General features: G+C 33.6%; 1 protein-coding gene across 1 annotated transcript in view; it reads right to left on the bottom strand.

The window, feature by feature from the left end:
- Chd2 (chromodomain helicase DNA binding protein 2) overlaps positions 1 to 24144 on the bottom strand; it is a 121839-nt gene that overhangs the window by 45868 nt on the left and 51827 nt on the right. The window contains exons 17-24 of the mRNA XM_077800220.1: positions 13593 to 13781; positions 9225 to 9387; positions 8817 to 8969; positions 6125 to 6196; positions 2881 to 3030; positions 1977 to 2125; positions 1016 to 1112; positions 357 to 449 (exon numbers count right to left, since the gene is read on the bottom strand). Coding sequence (XP_077656346.1) covers positions 357 to 449; positions 1016 to 1112; positions 1977 to 2125; positions 2881 to 3030; positions 6125 to 6196; positions 8817 to 8969; positions 9225 to 9387; positions 13593 to 13781 — 1066 coding nt within the window. The remainder of the gene's footprint in view (positions 1 to 356; positions 450 to 1015; positions 1113 to 1976; positions 2126 to 2880; positions 3031 to 6124; positions 6197 to 8816; positions 8970 to 9224; positions 9388 to 13592; positions 13782 to 24144) is intronic.

Genomic DNA, 24144 nt, shown 5'->3' with positions numbered 1-24144 from the left:
TTACAAAAGGAAGAAATAAAAAATAAGCACTACCAAGCCTCCCAAATGCACAGCATTTAATTCCACTTGTGTTCCTCAGATCCTCCAAACTCTGGTCTACATCCATCCCACTGACAACACATTCTTAGCCCTCTTTGCCAGCTTATTCTCCTCTGCATGCTGACTCTGGGCAGACAGCCCACTTCAGTGGTTACCTTCATGAGGAAGACTGGAGATTACGTTTACAACATATTTGTAACTAATAATGATAATGAGGATAAACAGAGTGCCTAGTACAAAAAAAGTACCAAAGACATGAGTAAATACTACATAATGAATCAATGTGCAAGAACTCTTTCCCAATAAGATCTTCATACCTTAAACTGTGATAAAAGCTCATCTGTCGCACTTGTTGACACTTCATTCTCTCTGGTTTCAGCCAACCGTAGAATTTCATCTATATCCATTTCCTGAAGGAACAGAAACAGATATAGTAGTTTTAAGAAATTTAAAGAAAAGCAAGAGTCTTCAACATTTAATGAAAATGTTAAATGCAATAAACCAAATTTTTTCCTGAAATCCTATTTATTCTTATAACTCAATCCTATAATCTTTGATCTAATTTTTTGTGTATTTTATGTGCATATTTTTGTATGCAATGCTAAGGATTGAATTCAGTGCCTCACACATGCGAGGCAAGTGTTCTGCCACTGAACCAGAGGCCCAGCCCTATATCTAATGTTTTAAATTATTATTTATGCAAATGATAAGATGAAACTAAAAAAATATTAGGGGAAAACATAAAGACAGAATCCAAAAAGGATTTATTCATTCTTGCCTATTTGATTTAGTAAGAGCACTAGGTTTTGGAAAGAAAAAAGGAAAGGAAGGAAAGGAAAGAAAGAAAGGAAGAAAAAGAAACTATGTCCCTTCAAATACTTAATAAGCCTCTGACACACTCAGAATCTGCTTCCCAAAATATTTAGATTCTCATAGATGATTCTTCTCAACAAAAGTTTTCCTCATTGTTAATTACCTGAGGCTCTGACTCTTCCCCTTCAAGTTCTTTGAAGAGATCCTCTGCTCCAAATTTCAAAATCGCTGTCAGTTCTTCTTTATTAAAAGGATTTGAGCTGCAGAAGTAAAATGCAGTTGCAATCTCTTAGGAATGTCAAATAAGCACTAAGGAGATATACTTCAGAATACCTATCATTTATACAGAGGAAAAGGTAAATTTTGTCCCAAGAAAAAATGAGCCACAAATACTTCATTTTTTATCCACATGATTAGTCTATGGTTAGTAAATCAGAAGCCTAGAAAATCAATTCCTGTCCAGTTGGCTCAAATTTATATGATTAAGCAAGAAAAATGAATAACAATATGAAAGAGCGTTCACTCTGCCTTTTATAAAGTTTTCACTAACTGAGAATTTTCAACCTTTTCAACTATGATCCAAAATAGAATGCATAAAGCTCTTCTCACTTAGGAAAATTATATGAAAACATTCTATTTAGGAAAAACTAATTTGATTTCATCTTAAACACAACTACAGCAGTCTATAATCTGATCAAAGTGTCAACTCACAATTTTCCATCTAAACATTTCTGTCATCATTAGCAAAAAGCACAACAATCTCCACACAAATATTTTTATACACAGTGAAGTAACAGCTGCCAATTCAGTCTGGTGTCACTGTTGAAAAGTCAAAGGCAACACACAGCTTCATTGCGGCTGCTGTTGTATGTCACATGAGGAGCCAAAAGCAAGGGACAGGCAAGAAAAAAAAGAGGACCAGCACATAAGCAGAAGGTGGGAGAGTGTAAGGCAAGATAAGCAAAAATAAATGACCTGGCTTCTTTCTTGCAGTTATGATCTTTTCTTAGTTAGATAATGAATGGACTCACAATAGCCAGTAGGTAATCCTATTAGAATTATATCAAATGTGGGTATAAAATCAACTGAATTCTGCCTACCTCTCCAATCTTTCTAACACTTACTTAGATCTTCCAGAGTTGTTTTCCAGAACTGTCCGGCCAGTGGTATCCATGCGCTGAATCACCAGATGGTCCAATACCATCTTCTTTTTGGCCCGTTCTATGATTTCCTCTTCCACAGTCCCCTTTGTAACTAAGCGGTAAATATTTACCTATAGGAAAATAAAATGTTATCCTTATGTCTGACCAAACAAAAACCAAGGGAGGAAAAAAATTATGCTCTCTACTACCATAAATGACCACTATCATAAATGACCATTCATCCAAGTAGGCAGCTTAAGTAGGCTGCATTCTTTAAAAATGTTGCAGCTGTACTCTTATTAAATAAAATTGCTTCAAACGATGTTATTACAGCCTTATTCTAATAACAAAAAATCTTACTAAAGATCAACCAGTTTCACTGATGGAAATTTTACAAAAACTGAATCATTGGCCATGACTGAAACCTATGAGTTAGCTATTACTAGAACAGACTTTGAAATTCATATACAAAAGAAACTAGCATGTAGTTTTCCAATATAGTACAAAGCTAACATTGCCATGAATAAGAACACATTTTTTCAGCAATGCTAGAATATTTAGCAACTACTTGATATTAAAACAGGGAAAAGGTTTGGCTCTAACCTTTTCATACATATCAGTCTATATCATACATCTTTTTTTGGTTAATTCACAGAAAGTGAGAACTGATATACTTTCAAACAGAAAGGTTAAGAGGCCTTACTAGGTTCATCTTAGCCCAAAGCTATCTTCTCTTATTTGTACTACTTATTAAACAGAAATTGACACTTAAGGACAATGAAAGATAAATGGGAGAAAATAAGTATTTTACAAACATCCTGAAAGGTCTGAAAAAAACCACTTACTCCGATCCCAAAGCTACATCCAGAAGCCTCTCCCCACTGACCTGCTTCTTCTGACCAATTCTGTGGGCTCGGGCTTGTGCCTGCAAGTCATTCTGGGGGTTCCAGTCAGAGTCAAAGATGACCACTGTGTCCGCTGAAGCCAAATTGATTCCCAGGCCACCAGCCCTTGTCGAGAGCAGGAAACAGAAGTCCTGTACACAATGCAATATACTACTTTATGCAGTGGCCTTCTCAGAAACAGTTTCATACTCCAATAAGCCCTTATACCTGGAAACCCCTGCAGGTATGAAGAAAAGTGAGATATGATGGACAAACTTTACGGAAGCTAAAAGAAGGTCAGGGGCTTGATGGCAGAGGGAATTTTCATTTGATTAAAAGGAAGAGTCAATGCAGTGAACAAAGGAGTAAAGTAGAATCTAATAAGGCAACAGGGGCTAGAGAATAAGTTTTATCTCCTGGATAAAACTACTATATAAGAAACTAACTGAAAAGTCAAACAAACTTAATTATTGTAGGAATTGTTCCACCAAGTTACCCAGATACATATTTTCTGGGGAAAGAGAGATTATGTTTATACTAATGCAAGGCAATTAATATAAACAAAGATAGTTAACTCTGTACATATTGATTCATTTGTTAGGCTGGTGAGGAACATAGAAACTGCATTAAATAGATCACATATTGGAACTGGTAAAGAGCACAGGGTCCTCCACCACCGCAAAAACATGCAAAAAGAAAACCCCAAGGCTTGGCTGAAGAGAGTTGTGTAGTAAACACTTAGACACTGACAACCTCCAGTTTTCACAGCAATAATAGTAAAAGATTAGGCAGGCATGGTGGAACTGCCTTCACCTGAAAGCTCAGAGGAAAAGAATAAATTGTATAAGTCCCAGAGGAAAAAAGCCAAAAGGGTTTCTATCTTCAGGGAATTTGATCATGTATATCAAAAACAATGCCTTTTTGGCTCAGAAGTGGGACATAAAAACTTGTAGCATAGGGTTACATCTTAATAAATGGGCATATTTAATATACATATGTAGACACAATAAAAAGGTCTCCAATAGTCTAACAGTAAAATTCAAAAGCAAACAGGGCACCGTGGTGCATGCCTGTAATCCCAGCAGCTCAGGAGGCTGAGATAGGAGGATCGTGAATTCAAAGCCAGCCTTAGCAAAAGCAAGGCACTAAGCAACTCAGATTAAAATACCAGATAGGGCTGGGGATGAGGCTCAGTGACTGAGTGGCCCTGAATTCCATCCTCAGTAACAACAACAACAAAAAAGATTCAACAGCAACAGGAAATAGAAATAAAAATAGAGAGAGCTGTCTTGAAAGAATTTTAAACAATTACAATAAGGAATTATCAACAGGTGTGACAATGTATGGTAGTAGGTGATCCTTGTTGAGAAATACTTCTCTGAAGAGAAGCCTAAGGATAAATAGCAGATAGATTAGGATGAGTTACCAGAAAACTCAACAAAACATTAGCAAAACTCTTTTTTAAATGCTCATACCCTCTTAATTATATCCAACAATAATAAAATCATTAAATCAATAATGTTATAGGCACAAAGAAATATTAGAAATTAAATTCTGTAATACTTTAATAACACGGAGAAAATGCTCCAAGCATAATTTTGAATTAAAGGTGACAACAAAGCCATATGCGGCATGATCCCAATTTGGTAAATATATACAGTAATAAATAGTTTTATCCAATATTCATTTAAATTTACATTCAAATGTTGTGAAAAGCAAGTTGTCTCTGGGATGAGGGTTTTATATAATTTTTCTTCTTCATGCTTTTTACCATCAAATTTGTTAAATGGCATGTTTTTCCAAAATAGTATTTCATTTTTTTAAATTAATTTTAAAAAGACTATAGGGAATGGTGCAGAACTTATATTTATATACAGCAATGAGGGAGAGCAGAAATCATTTGAGAATTATACATACAGAAAGAAATGTCAGAATTTGACTTTTCTCTCAAAAAGGACAATAAGAAACATTCAACTTACACTTTTTGTGTTGGGCTGATGGACATAGGTGTAGGGATTGAACCTAGGACCTTGAACTTGCTAGGCATATGATTTGCCACTGCAACTCAAACTATCTCATACTATCTTTTAAACTAAGAGAATACAAAACCAGTTTCAATATATAGCATAATAAAAAGAGCTGATGTTTATTGAGTGTGTACTAGTGTCAGGCAATGTAAACCAGTATCAAACTTAATCATTATAATAATATTATGAATTATGTTTTGGAATCATTGTACTTTGGCAGTTGAGGAAACAGAAGGGAAAAGAGAGATGAGAATTAGGTGATAACCAATGCTTTTGGTAATTCAATTCCTCATTCCTAATGACTCAATCTTGATCCTAAACAGATTAATAACCAAAGCTCTAAAAGAGAAGTAAAATTTTAGGCTACAGAAACAGCCAGAATACCAGTCTAATAGGATTGTCTGTGACTCTAGAGGCAGAAGACATATCCATATCATTCTGTAATAATAAAATGGACAATTAAAGCTTTCCAGAAAGTAGAACACTAAATCTATTCTATTTAAAAACAAAAACAAAACATACGTAACCCAGGCTTTTCCTCTTCGATACTTCTAGACCTTCTACACTGCTTCCTTTACCTCTGTACATTATTCTTTTTTTTACACTAAAGCTTTTTTCTCTCACTTCTCTCAAATTCCATGTTAGTTGATCATTTGAATATGATATACAGTATAATCAGCATTTCTAAATCTATTTTAAGTAGTTCTTATAAAGACATATCCTACACTACATACTTAACAATGCCAACTCAACTGAGATACTTGGTAATTTAAAAATGTTGCTGCTAACCAGAGTAGAAACATTAAGTAAGCCACATCATAATGGCAAATTTGAGAGAGGCAAACATACTATTCAACCTTTAATTACCAAAGCAGTACAGATCAGAGCCTTCTGATATATTGTACGTGTCAAAACTAATCCTTCTGGCCAGCCCTTTTCCACCCTTTCTTTGCTATTCTTCCAAGCCCATGAACTCACAGCTCAAGGTCACTGGAGAACTGTCATTAACCAGACCACAAAGCTAAACAAACATATGTATGCTTTAATGACATATAAACAACAAAAGAGGCATCTTTTATATTAGAGATTTCTCATTCTCAAGACAAGGGAACTGTACTACAAAATGTTTGTTTCTGAAACAAAATACATTAAGCTGAAAAGACTCTCCTCTTAATAGAGAGCCCAAGTTGCCCAAATAATAAAGCCATGCATCGAGTACCTCAGACCCATCTGCATTGAAGTGATCCAGTGCCTGTTTTCGGATTTCTCCCTTGATGGAACCATCCAGACGCTGTAAAAATAAACCACAAGAAAATCATAACGTCAGAAGATCAGCTACACTCAGAATAGAACACCAGACTTGCAACCTTTATTATCACCCAGTGTAAATATAACCACAGTGTAAATATAACCAGAACGATCTGGCAAAGTACTATGAAGGGGCTGTGCATAAGCAGCATACACTATGTAACTTGAGCTCTCCAGTTACAAACTCAAGGTCAGAAGCTTCTGATTCAAAGGGCTATCTGGGTTTATCCAAGGATCAGAATGACTACCAGGACCTATAAGGAGAAAGATGAAAACACAGCCTGTGCTTAGAGGCTTGGTTTATTTCTGTATTTGCCAGTATTGGGGAGGTTAGCAAATTGTACCACTGGTCACCTAGCGATTAGCTCCTGCAGAAAAATGCTGTTTCTTAGGTAATGTGGTTAAAAATATCACTATTAAGTGCTATGTAAACCAAAAAATTACTTACATAATTTTTTTAAAAACTATTTTGTGGAATCACTGAAAAATGTTTAAAAAAAATCAATCACATATAACAAGTTTTCTTGAAATCGGAGTAAAATGTCTAAGCAGCCAAATTACAACATCAATTAAAGAGAACCTTTGGCATTGACTAGGGCATACAATTTTTTTGTTAGAGCACACTGTCAATTTTAGATACAAAACAACTTTGTCATTGTAAAACAACCTAATATATAAAATAGAAATATTTTCTGTATGCTATATGTATAAAGCATTTCTTGCTATTTAAAGTCATTTTAACATTTTGTCTCCTTACCATCATGATTTGGGAGAGAGTACTATGATACTTCATTTTACAAAAGGTAAAACTGACCTATAAGAGTGGCTGGCTACAGGCAGAGAACCTACATTTCTCCAGAGCTCTGCGACTGGATCAAAAGCCACCTAACTCAAGTCCACTCACATTTAGGAAGCTCCTTTTTTTTTTCTCATTCACTACAATTCTACTCAGAACCTTGAACCAAACAGATGTTTAAATGTATCAGGATCACAGCCTATATTTGAAATCAGAATACTTTAAAGGGCCTCCCTTTAATATTCCCATTAATAGAAGACATTAGACACTACCTAAGTCACTGATTACTGATTAGATATGATAGACCTGAAGAATCCCAGATGAATTATTCACTAGAGAGAAGAGATACACATTCATTGTGTGTGTATGTGTGTATGTGTTTGTGTATAGATGGAACCCAGGGTCCAAGGCAAACCTTCTACCACTAAGCCACCTTCCTAGGCTAAGAGTAATGCATTATTGATTTAGAAGACATCAAATGATTACCTAGAAACGAAAGCTCACAGCACTCTGACACACTAACTGACCCTTTTGTACTGTGCTGTTTTTTGATAACAGTCACAGATAATAATATTAAGCTAAAACAGCTGTTAAAAGACCAAAGGAACTGGGCACAGTCATACATGTCTACAATGCCAGTTAAGGGGGAGGTTACGACAGAATGATTCCAAGTTCAAGGCCATAAGAACCTGTCTCAAAACAAAAACTATAAAGAAGTTCAGGGATGAAGCTCAGTGGTGTGGTAGAGAATTTTCCTAGCACACACAAGTCTCTGGGTTAAATCCCTAGTACCACCAAAAAAATGAAATAAAATAAAATAACATGATATAAAATAAACAAAGACCACATAAGATAATTTGAATGGAACAATGAATTTCAAGGTATTCTGATAGCCAATTTGTTCATAATTCTTAAAGCTAGGCCTTCTTAAAAGATAATCACTGACTCCAAGTTCCTTCAATACCAGTATCATTATATGAGTTGGTAAAACAGTTCAAAGTTGAAAAATAAAAATAATTTAAAAAATAAACCTAAAGAGTTTGGAGTACAGCTCAGTGGGAAGGATATGTATTTATTTATCATGCATGTGGCCCTGGGCTCAATCCCCAGAACAAAAAAATTAAAACATAACATATTAAAATATAAGGTTTACAAAAGTAAACCTAACAGCCAACACACAATAAAAATACTATATTGAGTCAAAATTGCACACACCTGATGTCTATAAACAGGTTACAGATAAGCTTCTCGTACACTGAATACCTCTAAAAATATTATCCTGAACAAACTCTTTTCCCATAGAACATTACAGAGTGAAAAAGAAAATCTCTACTAAAATTCCACAGAGGGAAGACCATCACTACTTGCTTTGGGATACAGTAAGGTTTCAATTTCCCATGTTGTTCTTTGTTTCCAAACTCACTCCAATGTCTACTTCATTTACGCTTCTCTTTCATTTTCTCCTCGCCCCACCCTACCCCCCAATCTCTCTTGAATTTTGGCTTCTGAAATTGTGCTCACATCCTTCCTACTTTTAGCACAGACTTGGAGATGTACGATACTTTCCTCATGCCTAATTCCCCTTTCTCTGATCCTCTCCACCCCCCAAAAAGAATGATATTCACATATCATTTACATTACAGATTTAACCTAAATTGGACAATGAAGTAAAAACTGAGACCTCAAGCTAAATATGTTTTAGCAGGAAATTTTTTGTTTGCCACCTTAATAAGCCAAGTACTCCTTGTGTGTGTGCGGGGGGGGGGGGGGGGGGTGGTGCATCAACAAAGCTAATAAACTACCTTACCTGGAAAGGATAATGCTTAATAGTCAGGTACTCAGCCAGGATATCCAACATTCTCACCATCTGAGAGAAGATAAGGACTCTGTTCCCCCTTTCTCGAAGTCTTGTCAACAGTTTGTCTAAGAGAATCAGTTTCCCACTGCTCCTGATCAGGGACTGAAGATTAAAAACACATTCTAATCATCATATTCAAACACATAACTACTGAAATGTTCTTTTTAATCTGGTACATGTGATACTATATTTGTTAGATTTTTTTCCCCACTTATTTAACTTTTCTCATATGTTTAAGCTTCTTTTGATGCTTTCCTTGAAAATATTATCCAGGAAGAAAATCAATATATTTATAAAAGCACCTATAGAAACTAAACTCTTTGGAGAAAGTAATTGTGAACAATAGGAACTACATACCAGAAGAATCTCCTGTCCATTTTCCCTTTCATTTTCTTCAGGAGGTTTAATTAGATAACAATGGTTGCAGCATTTTTTCAGTTCCATCACAATATTAAGAAAACCAGACGTACTGCCTCTTGTTCCTTTGGCAAGAGCCTTATAATTCCTGGTCAGTATCCACCTGTAAAATAAAATGATAATGATACTATTAGATTCAAGGAAAAAAGAGTGTTATGAAGATACATGATATTATTAAAAAACCAAAAAGGACTAAGAGAAGTTTAAAAACCAGGGAGGGGTTTTTACCTTACATCTCCAGTCACTGAACTACAATCTCTCAAATCTTCACTCACAACTGAAATGCTACTTACTCTACTTGATATTTCAACCACACTGAACACAGGGATAATAAAAGGATCTCTCTCTCTCTCTACACACACACACACACACACACACACACACACACACACACACAAAACAGATTATCACTGAAATGCTTTATTGCAATATGAAACTAGAAACAGGTCATGTAACAAAATACACTGGTTAAATAAATTAAGATAGACCATAAGTTTAGAAGCTATATACCCATTATACCTGTTGTAAAAAAAGTATTTTTTATACAATAAATTCTAAATGACTTAAGTATGACTCATTCAAAATGGGAATGAGGGGAGGAGAAATAGACATATGTAGGCATACTCATGTGTAATTCATAACCACAAACTCCCAAGTATTTAAAATACTTTTCCCTTGGGACTGGGGTTGTAGCTCAGTAGTAGATAACTTGCCTTGCATGTGTGAGGCACTGGGTTTGAAATCTCAGCACCACATAAAAATAAATAAATATTGTGTCCATCTACAACTAAAAAAAATTTAAGAAAATACATTTTCTGAGTAGTGAAATTTTCCTTTTATGTCTCTCAGCCACTTTTAGAAATCTATCTCAAGGTTTTCACTGCAGCATTATTTATACAGGTGATGTATTTAAAGCAACTCAAATGCTACCACGAGGGAACTGACTAAATAAACTATATTACAGATCCACAATGGGATACTATGCAACTGAAAACAAGTATCTTTATTATCTATAACACAGTGTGTTTCAAGTGAAAAAAAAAAAAGGTAAAGAAACATACATGTATGCTATCATACAGCTAAGTAGGAAATTAAAAGGTTAAAATGCACATGGGTGTATTTTTCAATAAAGACATTTAAAAAAAAGATACGCATTAAAATGTTAAAATAACAATATTATGTGAAAAAAGAGAAACCAGAATGGAGGGAACAGGGATAGAAGGTAGATTTCTTTGAACATTCCAGATTTTGTATCTTTGTCTTTGGAATTCCAAACATTATATATAAATAATTAAAAAACAATATGATCCCTGAAAATGAAAACTAAAATAAGTAAATCTATGTATTCCATTGGTGGCCTAAACACACAGAAGAAAAACCATCTCAAGTGTTCAACACTAATCCATTTCTCATGAGATATATTTTAAAATAAACAAATAAATTTAAACCTACTTTTATTATTCATATTTTAAGTGGTAGTCCTGGCACAGTTATGGATAGTATATACTGGGTTGATGTAGTTGAGAACTGGGATTTTTAGTATGGGTATAAAAGCCATAAGATCCAATACAACCTCTATAGTATAATATAAGTACCTTTGGTATCTACAGATGCTCAAGTCTCTGATATAAAATGTAGTATTTGCATATAATTGATCCATATCCTCTTATATACTTTAAATCATATCTAGATTACTTTTAATACCTAATATAATGTAAGCACTATACAATTAGTTCTTATACCATATTGTTTAATTAGTGATGACAAGAGAGTTTGTACATGTTCAGTACAGATGGAAGTTTTTCCTGAATATCTTGATTCATAGCTGATTGAATCCCCAGATGCTAAGCAATTTGTAATGGTAGTTTTATCTTCAAAAACAAACTTCCTAATTCTCATCAATGAAAATGCTTGTCCACCACAGATGTGGAAGCACATGCCTATAATCCCAGCTACTAAGGAAACTGAATCATGAAGATTTTAAGTTCAAGGCCAGCCTGGGCTACTAAGTGAGATCCTGTCTCAAAATGAAAATAAAAAAGGGCTAGGGTATAGCACCCCTGGGTTCAATCCCCAGCACTAAATACAAAAGTATCCAGCACACTGTAAAGAACACCTCTAGACCCCAGTCTGTGATATCCAAGTACCATGCCCCATAAAACAGTATGCAGATTTTCTTAGATAAAAGGCCAAATCTTGTTCCAAGGGAGGAAATATACATGATCAATCTAGAACATTTTATCATTCCAGAAGTGACCAAGCTAGCAACTAGTACAGGGTGAGCATTACTAATTAAACATACAAAATGCTCCAAAATCTAAACATTTTTATATGCCACTATGACACCACAAAAGGAAAATTTCACACCTGACTTCTTGTGACAAAACAGTTAAAATACAAGCTCACTGAAAATAGCATATAATTTTACCTTCAGGCTACGTGTAAACGGTATGCATAAGTATAAAACAAAAGAATTTCATTTTTGTACTTAGGACCCATTCTCAAGATTTCTCATTATGTATACACAAATATTGCAAAATATTAAAAAATTAAAATATGAAACACTTCTGGTCCTAAGCATTTTAGATAGGAATAAGCCTGTATTCGTGTTATGTCAATTTAAGTCAGATAGCCAACTCAAATTATTATCTTTTGAAAATGGCAAAAATCCAAAGTATTTACTCTGCCTTTTGAATTTTTCCTCAGTTTACATGGGGAACTTCTTTTTTTATAGATGTATTCAACCTTTAATGAAAAGCATGATAAATTCTAAATAACACTGTTTTGTAAACTCTAAGTGAATTAATGTATATAGGCGACGCTCTTCTGCTGATATCACAAGCAGAAAGACATCTCCCATGAAAGAAAATACCTTTGCATTCTAAGAAAGAGTTATGCTGAATCTGAGTCTAATCAAGCCTCTATATTTATATATGAGTGTATAAAACACACAAGTTCAGAGGAAAATGTTAATGCTGCAATGGAGCTAAAATTGACAAAATCCAGATGTGAGAAAAATCTACAGAACATACAGTCAGTCAGCCTCTTCACACAAAAATTGATAAAACAAGGGAAGAATTAAAATAAATGTAAGAGATATACAAAACAATCATAATAAATGGAGCAGTGCAGATACCAAGACAAACAAACAAGTGTGTGTGTGTGTGTGTGTGTGTGTGTGTGTGTGTGTGAACCAGCAAAAGTAAAATTTACTGGACAATAAATGTTATGTAATTATTGATTTATCTTACAGTATTGTAATAACTATCAGCAACAACAACAAAAAAGTCCTTATCTTTTAGAGGTACACACTGAAACATTATGGCATGTTTATAGAATATATTTTAATACGATGGGGAGGTGCAAGAAAAGATAGCTAAACTAATATTGAGCGTGAGTTAATAATTTTTAAAGCTGGATTATGGGGTACATGAGTATGTACTATTCTACTTACATGTCTTTGAAATGTTCCACAATAATGATTTTTAAAAAAAAAATCACAATGAGGGGCTGGGAATATAGCACAAGTGTAGAGCATTTGCCTGGCATTTAGGAGGCCCTTGGTTCAATCCCCAGAACCACCACCAAAAAAAAAAAAAAAAAGAAAAGAAAGAAAAAGAAAAAGGAAACAAAAAGAAAAAAGTCAGATAATTTTTAAAAATTAAAATCTTAAAGCCTATTACAAGCACATTATATATTGACCTCTATCCCAAATCCATTATTTTGGTTTTAAGGTATTATAGACTAAACCAAATATATAACTTGCCTGTCACTTGGAATGCTAGAATGATCAAATATTCAACCTATGGCAAAATGGTGAGAGCTTTTTCTGAACCTTCACAAGCCCCAACTTTCACCTCCATTGGTGAACAATGGTGTGCTCTAAATATTTGTCTCTTGTCTACGTTCCCTATCACAGCAAGGATTCTGGCAGGCACATATTCCATTTATTTTCATGTTCCCTGTAACTAGTAGCCAAGCACTTTGTAGAAGGTTAATAAATAATTTAATAAGTGACAGAGAAAAGAAATAATTACAAATAAATATTTACTTGTGTCTATTGGTAGGGGGAATAATATGAAGAATGAACATACACTTCAGACCATTTACATAATAAAAACTGCAAATTCTCACAGACAAAAAAAGCAAGAATACCTCTTTTCTGACCAAATATAAATTTCGACTTAATCTATAATGTGGCTTCAGGGGTTAAAAAAAACACAAATTATGTCTCAAATATCTATCTAATGGCTTCACAGTACTGATCTCAATCACTTACGGCCTAATCCAGAAAAAAAACTTGCTTACTTGTAATACTGTTTCTGAAGGGCCGACATCTCTACTCTGAGAATCTGTTCCACTTTGGCAGGAAGGGATTTCTCCACATCTTTTTTGACTCTCCGGAGAAGGAAAGGCTCTAGCACCTTATGAAGACTCTGGTAGCCATTTTCTCTTCCCTTTCCATGGTCTTCTTCAAAATCTTCCCAGAATTCAAACCTATGGACATAATGATCCTATTTTTACTTAGTTACAGAAAGATAAAAGATAATTTTTACAACTAAAATTTCTTCTACAAGAAATCAAATGGGAAAAGAAAAAAAAACTATTAAAACAAAATGAATCTTTCCCACAAAGAAAGACAAATTCTACCCATCAACTATTTCTTGAACAAAAAAGAAACAAAAAGGAAAAGGAAAATCAACTGATTTGATTCTATCAGTCTACACTGGATAATAGCAGATTTCTAATTCCTCAGATTCAATCAAGAGTTTATAAAATATTGTGGTAGATCATTCACTTACAATGTTAGTAAACATAAGTTATTCTCATGAAATGTTACACAAAACAATCATCAACTATCTTTTGATAAGCTACAATTTATTGGGGAAATAAATGCAGAGATAAAAAACAATTAATGGCAATACTATTATAGTAAGTTACAGCTCAAAGGTAAAAGTTACATAACTTTTATCAATAATCTTCATAATACAGGTTAAAAAGTTAATGCATTATAATGATAATAAGCAAGATTATAGAAAAGACATGAAGATCAGTAAGTATTCCACCTTTAATACTAACAGAACTTGGGGACATATTTCATTAGTGAATTCAGATAGTGCACTCATAATAATCCTACCTAAATGCTCCAATAAAAGTTTCTCATTTCTCATCTACTAAAGTATCTGTTGCAGAAATCCAGAATGGGACATTATCACTACTTTCAAAAATAAAAAATGAGGAAAATTTATTTCATGAAGATTATGTGCTTTATCTCTCCACCATTGAAGCTCTTGAAAAAAATCAGCTTGGTTCTGTACTATTCTGCTTACATGAATTGACTGAATTGCACAGGTAAAGGCACAATGTTCATTTACTGAAGCTAGAGTTGGAAGCTGAACCACTGTCCTAACACCTGTTGTATGACACCAGTGGGGCTGTTCTGCTGAGACCAGTCAAATGTCAGACAGCCCAAACCAGGTGACCAACATTAAATAGAACTCAAAAGCATATGCCATCTGGGAGGACAGAAGTCAGAGACAGCATACTGACATGACAGTCTCAATAGTCCATTGTCATTTCTGAACTCTTAAACAGCCAAGCACTTCATCAGGTACTGCTAGGTAGACCAATTATCAGCCTTAACTACATTTGGCAAAGTCTGAAATATCTTCAGGGAAGTAAAAAAAATATTCTCTTGTGGCATAAATCCAAAACACTTATTAGATGAACAAGAGTATAAACCTAAGTTAAATGTTTCAAGAACAAAATAAAATAAATGAGGACTTAAAACTAATAAAACTCAATTTTTAATATCAATGTTATTTTATTTTTAAAAATAAGAACATTTAATGTAAAATGAATATCATAGTGGTGGACTCGATACATCACATACAAAATGTGCGAAGTGACTGAAAATCAGTAGAATAGTTACTATCAGGTCATTTTCTAAATACCTGGGAGATCATTTCAAAAAGCTAATTTCATTAAATGATTATTATTTTAATTATGGTAGTCTAAAAAATTAAGCATAACCATTATAAGATTTACTTCCTACTATTTTAGGCAACAAATATTTTTATATGGCTACTGTATTCTTATTGTAGTAAAGGAGTTGTTATGAGATACAATTTTTTTAGCTACACATACTGAGGATATATACATATCATCCATAAATTTGTGAAATGTCAATAGTTGATTTCCCTCTAAACAACAGAGATGAATAATTGTGACATAAACTGTATGGCCCACAGGCAAAAACTTATTTACTATCAGAACCTTTAAGGGGGGGGGGGAAGAAACTTTAAGAAAGTTTGCTGCTTTGCAATGATAATTATCATATGTTCCAAAATATAAGATCATAACTGTGAATTCATGGCTCTATATCATATCTAGAGATTATTTTAGAGACATCCCTGCTATCAACTTCTGTGCTTAACTTTTCTCTCACAAAAGTAGAAATGATTTTTTTTTAAATTATCAAGACCTTGAACACTTTTTAAAAATTGGTTACTGTAGTGTTTTGAGAACAAAATTTTCAAAGAACAAAGATCTATTCCACAGAAAAAAAATAACTATATGCCTAACTCCAATGCATTACTTCATAAATGATTCAGCTCAAAACTCTAGAACATATTACCTGAATGATAATAAATATCTAGCAGAAAAATCAACTCAAAATTCCTCTTTAATTACAAAGCAGGACATATGATTTTTCCCCAAAAAACATAGCCAATTATGGATGGAATATGATGGATGAGCAACAAAAGAAGCCCAAATCCTTATGATCCACGTCAGCAGTCAGGTATACAAAAGCAAACCCTAGTAAGTATTCCTTGCTAGAAAGTACATACCACATTCTACTCCTAAAAAGCAAGCATGGGGTACTGGGGTTGTGGCTAAGAGGTACAGTGCTCACCTAGTATACATGAAGCACTGGGTTCAATCCTCAACACCACAAAAATATAAAAATAGATATTGTGTCTAACTAAAACTAAAAAAAAAAATAAACATTTAAAAACAAAAACACCAAACATGGATGTTACCACTGTGCCTCATGATTCCTACTATGTAGGCGGCCTTAATGGTATTGTGAAGAAAGTACTTTTTCCTCTTAGAGCCTGAAGTTCAAAGGGAGTTGGCCTTGTTCCATCCACTTATTAGGTATATAGTATAAGACATATTTTTATAATCTAAAAATCATATTCTTATTAGTAATAAGAGACCTAAATATGTATCATGTATCAAAAAGATTAATATGAAAAATGATAAAAAATTGGTTTAATATGCATAAAATTTCTTACCCATTTTAGAAAGATTAAAAACTAATAATTGATAAACTCTCCTATTTCTAATCCTTTGTACAATTTTTTTTAAACCTTCATGTTATATAAAAACAAACTTTTATTAAAAAAATTTATGTGAAGGATAGGGTACCTGTTAAAGAATATATAGCAAATTTTTTTAAAAAATTTTTTTTGTAGTTGTAGATGGGACAGATGGTTTCATTTTATTTGTTTTTTATTTTTATGTGGTGCTAAGGATTGAACCCAGTGCCTCATGCATGGCAGGCAAGTACTCTGCCACTGAGCTACAGCCCTAGCCCCAGAATGTTTTAAAAAGAGACTGAAGCAACTGGCTGTCTTCAAGAGTGACTACTGGGCTGGGTTGTGGCTCAGTGGTAGAGCGCTCACCTAGCACGTGTGAGTCACTGGGTTTGATCCTCAGCACCACATCAAATTAAAATAAAAGTTATTGTGTCCACCTACGGCTAAAACAAATATTTAAAAAAAAGAGAGAGAGAGTGACCACTATTGACTCTCAAGAGCTCTAGGGAGGAAAAAAAAGCATCCAGGTGACAAGCAAACAGGACAGACAAAAGAATAGTGATAAAAAGGGGCAGGGCCAGGCATGGTGGTGCATGCTAGGCATGGTGGTGTGCACCTACAATCCGAAGAGCTCAAGAGGCTGAGCTTGAGACTGAGGCAGAGGATCGGAAATTCAAAGCTTGCCTCAGCAACTTAGCAAGGTCCTAAATAACTCAGCAACATCCTGTCTCAAAATAAAAAAATAAAAAGGATGTGGGATGTGTCTCAGTGATTAAATGCCCCTGGTTTCAATCCTTAGTACACGCAACCCCCACCCCGAAAAAAAGAAGGGGTAGGTAGGACACAATATGATAGGACAGCCTGGAAGACATCATCAGGAACCCTTCAACCATAGCAGTTCTCAACTGGTGGCAAGTACCCCCTCCACCCCCAGTCTGGAGATGTTTTTGGCTATCATTATACCAAGGAGGAATTACTACTGGCATATAGTGTGTAGAGGCCAGGGGTACTGCTTAACATCATACAATGCAAATGACAACCCCCATGAAAAAAATTATCCTGCCCAAAACATGCGAAGATTCACTTTCTATTCTATTTCCAGGTGGGGGTGGGGGTGGGGTTCACTTTAGGCTTATCCTATCAACAGTAGTAGTGAAGGCAGCACAGCTAGATGGTGAAGTTTCTCTACTTCTCAAGAGTCTTAAACAAGTCTTCACCAAAAAAAAGGTCAAGAAAGAATAGGCAAGGACAATAAATTTGTTGCTAACATGCCCACCTTATAAGAAATACTAAAGCAAGTCTCAGTGGCAACCTTAATCGACAGGAATAAGTCACTGGAAATGATAAAATACATGAAAGGTAATATAAATGTATTCTTTTTAAGTTTCCTTAAAAGACAAACCTGTATAAAACAATGATAATATCACTGTATTCTTTGGTTTATAACATGAGGAGTAAAACTGGAATTGAAATAGAACAAAAATGTTATATTTTTAACAAAATTAAGTCAGGATTAACCTGAAGAAGACTGACAAATTCAGTTGCATAATCCCTAGGGAAATCAATAAGAAAATAATTTTAAAATAGAAAATATTGCCAAACAGGTATTAATTAAATTGCACCCTTAAAAAAAACTGAAACAAAAGGCAGTAAAGAAGAAACAAAAACAAAAGAGATATAAGACATATGGGAAACAAGTAACAAAAACAGATACAACCAATCGAAAGGCAAAAACTATTAGTCTAGATAAAAGAGTAGATCCAACTATATGTCATCAACAAGAGAGACATTTAGATTCAAAGAAAGAAATAGGTTGACAGTTAAATGATGGACAATGGTATAGTATTAACCAGGAGAGAGCTGAGAAGCTATAATAAAAATCACACAATAGAGTTAAGGAGGGTTGGGGCTGGGGCTCAGCGGTAGCACACTTGCCTGGAATGTGTGAGGCACTGGATTCGATTCTCAGCACCATGTATAAATAAATAAATGTCTAGCAACTAAAAAAAAAAAAAAAAGACTTAAGGGATAAGAAATATTTCTAAAAGTAACATGGGGGCTGGGATTGTGGCTCAGTGGTAGAGCACCTGCCTAGCACATGTAAGCCCTGGGTTCAATACTCAGCACGACATAAAAATAAAATTAAAATAATATATTTTTAAAAACACAGCACGAGACATCTCATAATACTAAAAATGCAACATACAGGACACAATAACCACTACATGCATACTTATATATGTGTGTGTGTGTATATTTATGTAATACACACATACATACATACATATGCCTAACACAGAATGCCAAAAATGCATCAAGGACAACGGAAAGAAATCAACAATTCAACAACTGTGGTTTAAACATTTCACTCTCGGTAACCAGATAGGAAAGATAAAAACCTGAATAATGCTATTAACAAAGTTAACTTAATGGATATTTATAAAACATTCAACACAAAAAAAGTAAAGTGCATTATCTTTTCGAGTAGATGTAGAGAATTCTCCAGCATAGAAAACATATTAGACAATACATAAACATGAGTGTAGGTGTGTGTTTTATGTTTTACTTGTTTCTTATACATAAACATATAAATTCATAAAACATATAACAAGTCATAATAAATTCATTTAAAGCACTGTCTCTGACCAAAGACAAAGTTAACTATAAGCCATTTGGAAAGTCTGTAACTAAATATTTGGAAACAACAATCTTTTAAAAAGAACTTTTTTAAAAAATACATCAAAGAAATCACAAATAGGGCTGGGATTGTGGCTTGGTGGTAGACCACTTGCATAGCACATGTGAGTTACTGGGTTCGAGTCTCAGTACTACATAAATATGCAAATAAAGCTATTGTGTCCATTTACAACTAAAAATATTTTTTTTAAAATCACAAATAGATGACACTGAATAAACACTAAAAACAAGATAACATTTATTGGGATGCAGCTAAAGCACCGAAGAGAGTACACTTAAACCTAATTGTGGAAAAGATCTTAAATCAATAATCAAGCTGCACCTTAAGAGAAAAAAATAAAGTAAAAAAACAAGCAAAAGAAGGGAATAATCAGATGAAATAGAAAAAATAATAATAATTTTTTAAAATACAAATGAAGCCAAAGATTGGTTCTTTGAAAACATCAACAAAATTATTCAATCCTCAGCTAAAAATGACTAAGAAATTCCAGAAATTAACAAAATTAAAAATTTTGCTCACTGATCTTCAAAAATTAAAGGATTATAACAGAATACTATAACTTTATGCCAACAAATAAAATTTGTTGGCATAAACATATTTATTTATAAATATGCCAACAAAATAGGAAGTTAAGAAAAAGGATCAAACTCCTAGAAAGAAAAATTGAATCAAGAAGATACAGAACATATAAGTAAGAATATAGCTAGAAAATAAGTCATTAAAGATTTTCTCACAAAGAAGTCCAAATGGCTAGACTGGTAAATCCTACCAAATATTTAAAAGAATAACACCAAACTTAAAAAACTCTCTTTAGAAAACAGGGAAGAATGCAACACTTCCAAATTCATTCTATGATCCTGATACTAAAAGATCTCTTTCTCTATCTGTATGTATGTCCATTTGTCTGTTTTTTTCTCTCTCTCCCCCCTACACACAAACACACCAAAAAAAAAAAAAAAAAAAAACTATACACAATTCAAAATCAGATAAAATCTTTAACAATGTGTTAATACACTGAATACTAGAACACATATTAAATATCAAGTCAGATTTATGCTAGAAAGTCAGTATAATGTATGAAGAGTAACTAACATATTCTGCCATACAGGAAGAATAGAGAAAAAAATTAGATCACATTGGTATCTCAGTAGACAAACACATACACAAGGGCATTTGACAAAACCCAACATACAGTATCAAAATTCTCAAAAACTCTTGAGTACTTACTCAACCTGATAAAAAGTACCTGCAAAATATCTATAGCTAACCTCCTGCTACAGATAAACACCAATTCTACTCAAAATGGAGGGTTTTAGCCAGTACATTAAGGTAAAACAAGATTTAAAAACCACCCAAATAGTGGCCACGGTGATGCACCTCTAATCCCAGTGACTTGGAAGGCTGAGGCAGGAGGATCTCAGGTTCAAAGCCAGCCTTACCATCTTAGTGAGGCTCTAATTACTGAGATCCTGTCTCAAAAATTTTTAGAAAAGGGGCTAATAATGTGACCCAGTGGTTAAGCGCCCCCGGATTTTAAGTAAGTAAGAAAGACTGGGGGTGTAGCTCAGTGGTAAAGCACCATTAGGTTCAATTCCCAGTATCAAAAAAAAAGAAACATCCACATTGGAAAAGTGTAACAATGAAGATATCCTGAAAATACACATAAAAATAACCAAAGACTAAATGAATAAATAAACAAAACCTAATGGAAATAGTTACAAAGTTTAAAAAATCCAAGATCAATATACAAACTTTTAACTATAATTCTATCCTCAAATAGAATCAGGATAACATTAAGAAAACAATTACACCTAAAATGCAATCAACATTAAGAAGGAATAAATTTAACAAAAGCGTAAGACTTGTACACTGAAAAGTACTAAATGCTATCAAGAAAAATTATAGAATATCTAAGTAAATTAAGAAAAGCTTCCCTTCCTGTGATCATGGATTAGAAAACTCAATATTATTAATAATTCTACTCAACTGATATAAGATTCAACATAATGCACACTAAAATTCCAGCAGGTTATTAACAAACAGATCCTAAAAAGTAAGAGTGCCAAAGTAATTTTGGAAAAAAAAAAGTGAAACTCAAACTCATATTTCTCCATTTTAAGAAGTAGCATAAAGCTAAACTAATCAATATGATATTGGCCAAGAGCAGAAATATGTTATTAATAAAACAGAAATTATTACTATAGTCTCAACTAATTTTCAACAAATACAAAGAAACTTATAGAGAAAAAAATATTCTTTACAACAACCAATATTAGAAGATTTTTCCAGATTCCTCTGCAAAAAAAAAAAAAAGAACTTCACACTGTAAACAAAAAGTAATCCAAAATGGGACAGAACATGAGAATTAAAATGTCTAGAAAGAGACTGTGATCTTTCATCAGACAAATCTGTCTTAGATGCAAATCATGCATTGATAAGTTATACAGAATTTTTAAAAGAAACACTTTAATTCATAATAAAATAACCCAATTTTTTAGAAATAGCAAAGAATTTGATTAGACTTTTTGTAAAGATACATGAATAGCTAACAACAACAAAGTCCAACATTATTAGTCATTTTGAAATTTAAGTCAAAACAACAAGATGCAAAAACCACCAGAATGTCTAGAATAAAAGACTGAAAATAACCTAAGCATTGGTGAAAATAGAGAGGAACTAATACATTCAAACATATCTGGTAGAAATTAGAATAGTATGGTCACTGGAAAATAACATGGTACCTTCTAAAAAGTTAATGGAGGGGCTGGGGTTGTGGCTCAGTGATAGAGTGCTTGCCTAGCATATGTGAGGCACTGGGTTAAATCATCAGCACCACATAAAAATAATAAAAAGGTTTAAGAAATAAAAAGTTAATGGAAACTTTTCAAGCAACCCAGCAATTCTACTCAAAAGTATCTAACAAAGGGGGAAAAAAACACAAGTCCACACAAAGAAAAAAATATCCAAAATATCCCACCAATGGTGATTGAATATGCCTATGATGAAAAATTATTACCCAATTAAAGATAAAAACTAGGACATGAATGAATTTCAAAATGACATGAAAATGACAGAAGTACAAAAACAAAAAGACTGCATATTGGTAGCATTTTCCAGTAAATGGATGGAACTGGAGACTCTCATGTCAAATGAAATAAGTCATCCCCCCAAAAAGAAAGGCTGAATATTCTCTCTGATATACAGATGCTGACTCAGAAAAGGCAGGTAGGGTGGAGTGGAGGTTCACCGAATTGGACAGGGGAGAATAAGAATGGGAAAGACAGGGGTAGAATGAATCAGACATAACTTTTCTATGTTCATACAGTAAATACATAACCAGTATAACTACACACCATGTAAAACCACAAGAATGGATAATTATACTCCACGTATGTATGACGACAAAATACAGTCTATTGTCATGTTTAAATAAAAAAGGAAGAGAGAAAAAGAGAAAGAAAGACTACATGATAGGATTCCACATACATGAAACCTCAATAAAAGGTTTATCTCTAGAGACAAAAGTTTATCTGTAAGATAAACTTAGGAAAGAAGGAACTTTTATGAACTTTTATGAATGCTCTAACCCTCAATTAAGCTGAGAGACAACTCTAAATATTGAATACAACACTATACTCACTATATGGTATTAAAATTATATCTCAATAAAATTTCTGATTTAAAATTAAAGTAAATGACACGTAGGAAAAGGGATCATTTTGATGGTTTTCATTAGGTAGTTCAAATGCCTTGCTCAGTGAATGGCACACAGTAGACATTCAAATCTTTTCTGAGTTAAAATATATATGTGGAGCATTTACTTTTCAAAAGCACATGTATTAACTGTTGACTGCCTTCTGGTACTATTCTGGACAGTTTACACCAGCAATGAATACAGGCAAACAGGATCCCTAGTATTTTTGCATGCATATTTTAATGAGATGAGACAAAGAGATGCTATATAGAAAATAAAACAGGATAGGGAAGACAAGATGCCTTACAGGGTACTTGAAGTCAGGTAGTTGAAGAAGAGCTCTGAAAGAAGGCAGTTATAAAAAATGAGGCAAAAATATTAAGGTGGCTGCATGTAAAGGAAAAACATCACTCCAGACAAGACAAAAGAATAATTGCTTGGCATGTTTAAGGGACAGAAGATGGCTATACTAGCTGAAGCATAATGAGGAATGGAACAAGTATTATGAGTCAGAGTACTGTCACGTGGCCAAATTGAGTAGAAGTCTCCAAAATTAGAGTAATACGTTTAGATTTCATTCTAAGTATCACTTAATACCACCATTAGTTAAGTTTTATAAAATGTGCATACCTCTCCTATAAAAAATTTTCCAATAGGGACATTCCACAATTCTTTAATAATAATTGAATATGACCTAAGGTTAATGTCTATTATCAATGATTTAGATTTAAGCAGGAATGAAAGTGTACACCTGTAATTTCAGCTACACAGGAGCCTGACGTAGAAGGAACATAAGCTGGAGGCCAGTCTGGGAAACTTAAAACACGCTCAGAATAAAAAAATTAAAAGGCCTGGGGATGAAGCTCAGTGGTAGACTGCTTGCTTTGCATAAGCAAGGCCCTGGATTCAATCCCCAGTACCACAAGAAAAATAAAAAGATTTAAATTCAAAATCTGTTGTAATGCTTGTCAGATTCTGTACATTATATACTTGATTTCTATGCTACTATCTTATAACAATATTAAGAAGGTCTGATTGTTTCCTATCTAACAATTATTTCCCAAATGCTTTAATTTGACCTTTTAGTAGACAATATGCTTTCTTCTTTGACAAACTAATTTCTATGTCCTCTACTGCTTTTGG

This window comes from Urocitellus parryii, chromosome 6, assembly GCF_045843805.1.
Source record: "Urocitellus parryii isolate mUroPar1 chromosome 6, mUroPar1.hap1, whole genome shotgun sequence".
NCBI classification, from domain to species: Eukaryota; Metazoa; Chordata; class Mammalia; order Rodentia; family Sciuridae; genus Urocitellus; species Urocitellus parryii.
Note: the sequence above shows the minus strand (reverse complement) of the source record. Positions and strands in the feature narration are given on the sequence as shown.